The 8,517-nt window shown below is 31.3% G+C and overlaps 1 protein-coding gene across 1 annotated transcript; it reads right to left on the reverse strand.

Moving 5' to 3' along the window:
* Nucleotides 1–6,638: 6,638 nt before the first annotated feature.
* LOC122593709 (nuclear transcription factor Y subunit B-5-like) lies at nucleotides 6,639–7,070 on the reverse strand. The gene has a single exon (XM_043766159.1). The coding sequence runs from the start codon at nucleotides 7,068–7,070 to the stop codon at nucleotides 6,639–6,641; it is 432 nt and encodes a 143-aa protein (XP_043622094.1).
* Between the last annotated feature and the right edge of the window lie 1,447 nt (nucleotides 7,071–8,517).

Genomic DNA, 8,517 nt, shown 5'->3' on the forward strand with positions numbered 1-8,517 from the left:
AAGTAACAATATTAAGAAAACATGATTACAGTCTTATGGATGTCTCCATCTTACTAAAACATGAGGAAAAAGAAAATCAAAATATATTATGCAAGACAACAAAAAATTCTAAAATAACTTAGATATATAAACGAACCTTAGGATCGAAAACAAATTGTTTTTGTGTTTTGGAAAGTGAATCTTTTGGTAGGAAGAGAATTTTAAGAAATTTATTATGAATATATATTATGATTTGAAAGTGATCGAGTTTACAATTGAAAACATGTATTAGAGATATTTATTATTAAATAATATTGTAAAAAAATTATAAAGATGACACATAAGCTTTTATCCCATGTGTCAATTTTAAAAAATAACTTTAAATTGAAGATGTCTTTAAAAAGTTATGATTCCTACTGTTTTTATATGTATATAGATATGTATATATATAGCATTTTTTTTAATAGTCAGTCTGTATTTGACATCAGAATTCACTTGAGGAAGTCTGCACATATTTTAGATTACGAGATGTAAACCATGCACTGTACAGGTGATTCAATAATTAAAAAAAATTCTCAGAACATATCACTCTGGAGAGTCAAACCATTACTAGAGGCAAGGTTGGGAAACTCGTGACTTGGACTCGACTCGGCGAGGGGAAGAGTTAGGAATTTTTGGAGAATCATACTCGACTCGGGGAGAACTCGGACTGGAACTTTACATACAAATATAAATATTTTTGAAATTATATGTAATAGAGCTTTAAAAATATATTCTAAACTTCAATTTAAAACATAATTGTTTAAAAATATTAACATAATAATATAATTCAAACTTGAAAGTTAAACGGTAGATTAATTGATAGATTCACGCTTCATCATCTTTTTATCCATATCAAGGTTGGAGAATTCGTGATTCAGACTCGACTCGGCAAGGTGGAGAGTCAAGAGTTTATTTTGGGTTCTCGGCCGACTTCGGAAGAGTTTTACAACCTTGACTAGAGGTACAACCAGAAAAATCTCCAGTTGATCTAGCTTTCATTGTCGATAAAAAAAGTAATTTTTTGACAGGTGCAGATCAAATATTAAAATTAAAAGTCTAGACTATGTTGTTGTAACCGATTCTACATTACAGAGACCCCTAACCTAAAGAGGAAAAACCCCATAATAGTCTGCCCAAAAGGCACGACGACATGTTAGGAGAAAAAGTTTGTCTTTAAGTTTTTGAATATGGGCTTCACTAAATTCAAACGAAAAACTTTGTTATCATTAGGTTTACTAATTGACAAGTTAAAATTAATCATGAAGCATTTTTTTTAATAGTCAGTTGGTATTTGACATCAGGGGACACCTTACCTTATAGTAGGGGTGTTTATCGGTTCGGTTTTCGGTTATTAGGTCTATTCGGTTCGGGTTTTTTGGTATTTTTATTTTTGTTTTTCAAAACCAAAACCGAATCAAAAACTTATTCAAAATAGGAAAACCAAACCGAAAACCAAATTAGCATTCGGTTCAATTTCGGTTTATAACCTAAAAAACCAAATATGAAAAACATGATTTCACCATTTTTGTCTAAGTTCTATTCAACCAAAGTAGGTTCATAATTCTAATATTTTGCTAGGTAGTAAAGTTAAACTTCAAGTAAAAAATGGATAAATAAATAACAAATAAATTCTCTTTTATCATCATTAATAAAAATTCTTCAGTTTTCGATATTCAAGTTTTTCGTTGTTTGTACATCCAATCTTCTCAAATCTTTGCAAAAGGTGAGTTTGATAGATAAATGAACATCCAAATGTAAGAAGTACATTAATAATGATCCATATATAAAAATAAATAAATATTGAATATTTTTTGAAATATTTAATAATAATATAGATATTCGGTTTTTTCGGTTTAACCAAATTCATTATCATATACCTATAATCAAAACAAAAACTGAATATATAATTTGGTTTCGGTAACAAACCAAACCAAAAACCAAATTCAAAGACGGTTTGGTTTTTTTCAGTTTTTAAAATGGTTCGGTTTACAGTTTAACCGGGTAAAAACCAAACCACGAACACCCATACCTTATAGTGGTGAAACCCTGCACATACTCCAGACTATGAGATGTAGACCATAAGTCGTTACAGATAATACAAAGGAAAAACCCTCAGGACATGTCACTTTAAATAGTCGAACTCATGACTTGGGGTAATTAAAACCAGAGATGACTCGAGCCAAATTTAGCCAAGCATTTTGTATCCCGAAGATACATTTGCATTGAATGAGTAAATTTATTGTTTTTTTAAGGGGAACCTTATTTTGAGAATCTATTTTTTTGTAAGAATCTTGAGAACTCTTAAATTATATATTGGATCATATGTTTTTTTTGTCCATTCACATGTGAAATGTTATAAAAATACATGTTGTAGAAGAATTTTTTTTCAAAACCTTATATATACCCATTTGTTAACATGAGAACGAAAACGTGAACATATTCATTCACAAGTTCACAAAAGGCTATTTTGAAGATTTTTTGAAAAAGTTTCTTCTATAACATACTTTTTTATATCATTTCACATGTGAATGAACCAAAAAAAACATGTGAACAAATATATTATTTAAGAGTTCTCATGGTTATTTAAAAAAAATGGTTCTCAAAATAAGAGAACTCTTTTTTAAAAATTAAAAGAATTTGCATCAATATATCAATGTATCTAATCATCTATCCAGAGTTGAGATATAAACTGCAAACGCTATCATATCAACTTATGAACTTGATCGCAAATAAAATTTTATTAGTGTGTTCATACAGATTTGAGATATAAACTGTAAATTTTTTCTAGTGTTCATACATATAAGTATGAACCAACTTGTAATGGTTTATAGATTTACTGATATGGAAGGTAATTTAAATAAATACATAAAAACATTTTCTAATAATCTAGCTAATTGATAATTTAAAAAGGCAAATAAAAAAAATACATGAATAAACTGACAATAAATTGTACGAGTATTAAAAACGCATAAACTAAAGATTCCATTCTATATTCACTTTGCTATCTCGATTGATAAATAGCATGTTTGTCCAATAGCTTCTTGTTTTCTATTTTTTTAAATCTTGAAGTAATAATTAAATCGTGATTGACCTCAACTGGAGGCATTGGATACTTTCTTTGCCAGGTTATATTGATCTCCATTCTTGGCGCTAGCGTATCAAAATGTTTATCTGAAAAGCAAAGTAGATTTTAAGTTGTCGTATTTGTTGGTAACAAATCAATAAGAGTACATCAAAATCATAAAGTTATACATAATAATCCCGTATAATTTAAACAACGTATCAAACATTTTGAATTGAATGACTTGGTCATTTGATTCATAGCTTATTAAGAAATAAAAATAAGAGAAATAGACAAGCTAGTCCATACAAATATCACTACTCATAACAGTCAAAGTATACATAAAGCTATAATAAAACTATGTTATGCTATATTAAATAGTGTGTAGTGCACGAATCATGTACCATGTTTAAACTCGCCATCTTTTATATTTTATTTTATTTACAACATTCAAGATATCATAATGATATTTAATTGGACATTATATAAATCTTTAACCACGTAGGACTCTCGACATCCCCTCCCCCCCTTCCCCCTTTCCCCCAAACCAATAATCCTCTCTACAAATATAGAAAGTGAGATTCGAACAATGTTGATGGATTTTCTCAAAGTCTAAGAGTTCTTACTAATTGGTCATTAACCCATTGACAAACCCGCCATTTATAATTACTAGCTTCATAGCTAAATGCTTTATTTACAATCTGATTACCTCTTAATGTGATAGTTAATAAATATACTTAAATTTCTTCCATTCAAGAAAAAAAAACTTAATTATTAGCTCTACAAGTACCAGAATCATTCATTCAGTTGATCGATAAACAATGCACCCTCATCTCTAATCAAGGAGACTGATAGGCATATTATGCTCATTTGAGTTTAAGCATCTTCATTCGGCCTATTCGGATCCCCGTGGTTTTAGATATTCATTTAGACATAGCTACGAGCGGAGTAACAAGGTAATACTAGTTTGACATAATACAAGTCTCCTCAACACATACGGTATAAAATATTTTTAAAATGTTATGTTATTTAGTGGTGCTACGAACCACAAAAAGTTATGCGACACTATTCAATATTATATTACTCGTACTAATTTAAACTTTTGAAAGATTTTTCTGACTAACGAAACTTATAAAGTCATATTTGTATAACTGATTAAGAAATGAAAACCGCACACCAAAATTTTAAATAACTCTTAAGAACCGTTAAAAATAGACAAAAGTTTCTTAAAGACGGCTAAACTCATAGTAATCGTTACTTTGTGCGGGTATAAGGTTAGTTACGAAAAATTTGTTCTATGATCACTTTCAATTATGAGTCTGTTGCTGAACATACCTATGAAATCAGTGTGTATTTGTGTATATACAAATATTATATATATATACATATATATATATATAGTTACAAAAGCATTTATTATTGAGAAATTAAAGTTCATGCATAGTACTAATTATAAGTCATTATAGTCTACAACTATATTAGTTTTTGTGAAATGTTCATTTAAAAACTAAAATTTGCGTAAATACTAGAAACTGATCAAACATACTATGATTTAAAACTTAAAGCAATTTTTTACAACTGTCCGCCACCACACCACATCATCTTTCTCTCCTCCTCCTTCTACGACGCCATGACAGTATGGGCAGCGCCCGTACTATATCAAACCGCCATACCATCTATTGGATCGCCATTCATCAAATCCATACCATTTTCATATGCATCTGGAAACCAATCCTTTATAAATGCCTTGAGGTAGGCTACCGAGAAGGGCAAAACCCCCCTGAACGACACAGTCGTTCGACTAAGGGTTTCGCCTTTATCGTATCACAATTTTCGGCAATGGTGCTGATGGTGGTGAGAAGTTATAAACAATTGTGTTAAGTTTCAAATCATAGTGTGTTAAACCAGTTTTTTGATTTTCACCCAAATGATCACAACCTATTAGTTTGTTAATGTAATTGAGGGGCTTAGTAATTGCTCACTGAAATCACTAACCACTTCCAAGATAATATGTACCCACTTTTAAAATGAAGTCACGTCATCCTTAACCAGGTGTTTATTTTCATTAGAGCCATGAAACTCGATCATGTCTCTTATATTCTCAGTTTAGTCGTTAGAATCTTCTCATTTTTCATTTTTATTCTAACAGCCATTTTTTATTTAGTTGTCTAAGTTTTGAAAACCAATTAATATTTGGCTTAAGCATCTTTTAATTTTGTTTATAAAAACTCCTCAAAATTGTTGCATAGGATTGATTATAATTGAAGAACAAGGCACGCAATTGAGTCACTAAAATATTATGGAATCAAATATATGTTTACGATGTGATCATTGTATACAAATTGATTATATAAATTTGAAACTAAACAACCCTATTTTACTGAAATGTTTGCTTTAAAACATCACGGTGGTTGGTTGTGAGAGACGACCCAAATTGTTGTTGACCTTCAATTCGTCTGAACAGACACATTGTTTCAATTTTTTAAAATTTTTTTTGGCATTAACACTTTATATCTCTCAAGTCTTAAATTATTAATTTATATATTCCAACAAGAATGGTTGCTAAAAGATTGATTATAAAACTAAGCGGAAGAACTAGGTTGGGATGATTGAGACGAGTGATCAGTTGATCTTCCTTCCTTCCTAAAATTACTTGTTTATAGCATGTAAGATTGGTCTTATCAGATTTGGAAAGCTAGATAGTTGATCTCCTTTGGAAACGTTTTAGCGATCATCATCATTTTCATCACAATCATATCAGTGATATATACCATCCAAATTGATAAGACAGTTTTTAATTTGAGTTACTACATGCAAGTACGCTGTCAAGGGACTGTTTAAAGCATAATCATGCCTTAAGCCGGTAATTAACACTATGATTGTTAATATATAAGTGCCTTCTGAACAAGGTTATAATTCATTAAGCTTAATTATTAAAGCTTGTCTCAAGGTCTCGGGCTAAACCAGCGAATGATTTGCTTTAATTACCAGCTAAAACTTAAGGGCAAAAATAATGTTTGGAACAAAGCAAATTAAATATAGTGATCACAACTAATCTTGCAATTATGTATTGGCCGCACGTTTCAGAAATACTCTCATGGCATGCATCTAATTAAAACCTGCTCAAATGATTTTTTTAACAATATATACGTACTATTCTTCACAATAGTACGTTCATGACAATAGGTTACCGTCTGTTTGTTTTTTCTATTGTCTGCTTTCCTGCAAACTGAACCAAATTAAAGCTAGCTAGCTAGTAATTACTAATATTATTACTAAGAATATATATATACATATTGTCAAGTAATTGAATAGAGCAATTAATTAATGAAAGCAAAAGAATAAGCTAGAGGAAGAAATAATTATACATTATTTTTGCACAATTAATTAAACATGCTGCATACACACTACACTACTAACTTGAACTCGATTTGAATTGAACTCATTACTACGTACGTACGTACGTACTCGATCTATTTATAAAACTAATTTCAACATAACTAATAAATTAAAGAAGAAAGTGAAGATGGAAGAGATGAATGAGTAGATATTTGGATTAAACTGGATCGGGTGCAGAAGAAGAAGGTAATTGAGTGTCGTCTTCATTAATAATCGTTTGTGGAGTAGTAGCACCGGCGGCTCCTTCAACCTCACGATATCTATCTAAATACCGTTTCAACGGGGGAGCATAATCGTCGAACCCTAGGGTACCCATAGCCCAACAAACATCATCGCCGTTCACCGTCTTCCTTCTTTCTTTCTTGCATTTCTCCGAGGCTTCACCCGTCACAAAACTGATGAACTCGGAAGCACACTCTTGCATCGTTTCCTTGGCTTCTTTGGAGATCTTTGCGTTATGCGGGAGGATTTGTTTCATGATCCGCCCAACGTTGGCGATAGGAAGGAGTCTTTCTTGTTGGTTTGCGGTATCCTCTTCGCCGCCGGTAGTGGTTATTATTAATTTGCTTGATGATGACGAATCATCCATCAAATTCGATGCTGTCCGTCAAACAACTAGTATAGCTAGTGTTGTGTATGTATATCTATATATATATATGGTCAACCCACCAATAAGTCCCATTCAGATGTTTTTAAAGTAGGGCAAGTGGATTTGCATTGTCATTATATATATATGTGCTACTTCACAGCCGTTGGATCACGTTTCTACATTAGTTAATCCAATGGTTGAAGTTTATTCTCAGTGGTACTAGTGTGGAACAGATCGACCAGGGTTCGAAACCTGGCCGAGTCTTGTATATGAGTTTTTTTCCATAGAGATTAATTTAATGCATGGTATATAATTAGTTTACTGACTTGGAGTATGATTACCAACACACAAAATTATAAAACGGGTTTGGTTTTTTTGTTGACTTGTTAACAAGATTCGTATTTCTTAATTACTTGAAGTATCATATATATCGATCATGTGTTAATGTGTATATATGTACGTCCACTAATTTACCTAGCTAATTTAATTTTTTGTTGTATTGAACTATACATGCTGTACGTGGTATATGTAAAACAGCCATCTAGCTAGCTAGCTAGCTAGCACAATTTTTACTCCACCCATGACAAGTTACAAAATGCGTATTTCTATATTAGTTATCCAGTTGAAACAGAATACTATGACTACATGGATGAACGTTCTTCTCGCAGTTAGTGAAGCTAGAGGTTTTCGGAACAATATATGCAGTGCCCACTCTGAGAATTTTAAAAATGTTAGAAGGCCTGGTTCAGAAAAAAAAAATGGGCTTCTATAATTTAATATGTCTAATCAATAGGTTATATAAAATTAAATAGACCAAAATAGTTATAAAATTATAAAAGAAAGTATTATATTATATTAATAATAAAAAGTAAGTATAAAATTAAACTATAGTATTCATAAATAAGAGTAGTTATATATATCTAATTATATATACCACAAAAATTTATACATAGTTTCTCGTGCAAACCCAAAAATTTAACCTGGTTTTTGACTTTTGTTATTTCCAAGTCTATCTATAGTTCTGTACTCTACAAGTTCATTGTTCACATACCATAACTTAGAAAAGATAAAATAATTATACTCTACAAGTCTACAGTATATGAAAATAGGGTAAACTACAACATTAGGTAATAACAAAGGGTAATAAAATGAAAAATATGAAAAGATTTGCAGTCATCATTTTCTTCACAAAGCATATGTCTATAAATATCAGTCATCTACAGAGCTACGTACATACATATACATATACGCGTTGTACCCGTGCGATGCAGCGGGGAATAAGAAAAAAACGCCGGTGGTTTGATGGTGGTTTGTGGGGCGGCGGCGATGAAAAAGAAAAAAAAAATAAGCCGGCGGCAGTGGATGGTTGTTTGATGGTGGTTTTTGGGGCAGTGGTGGATGGTGTTTATGGGGGATAACGTACATAGAAGGTGGATTACGGCGGTGG

This window comes from Erigeron canadensis, chromosome 1 (assembly GCF_010389155.1).
Source record: "Erigeron canadensis isolate Cc75 chromosome 1, C_canadensis_v1, whole genome shotgun sequence".
Taxonomy (NCBI): domain Eukaryota; kingdom Viridiplantae; phylum Streptophyta; class Magnoliopsida; order Asterales; family Asteraceae; genus Erigeron; species Erigeron canadensis.

Excerpts from the sequence above, each read along its gene's own strand:
- LOC122593709 (XM_043766159.1), bottom strand. The coding sequence starts at position 7,070 with ATGGATGATTCGTCATCATCAAGCAAATTAATAATAACCACTACCGGC.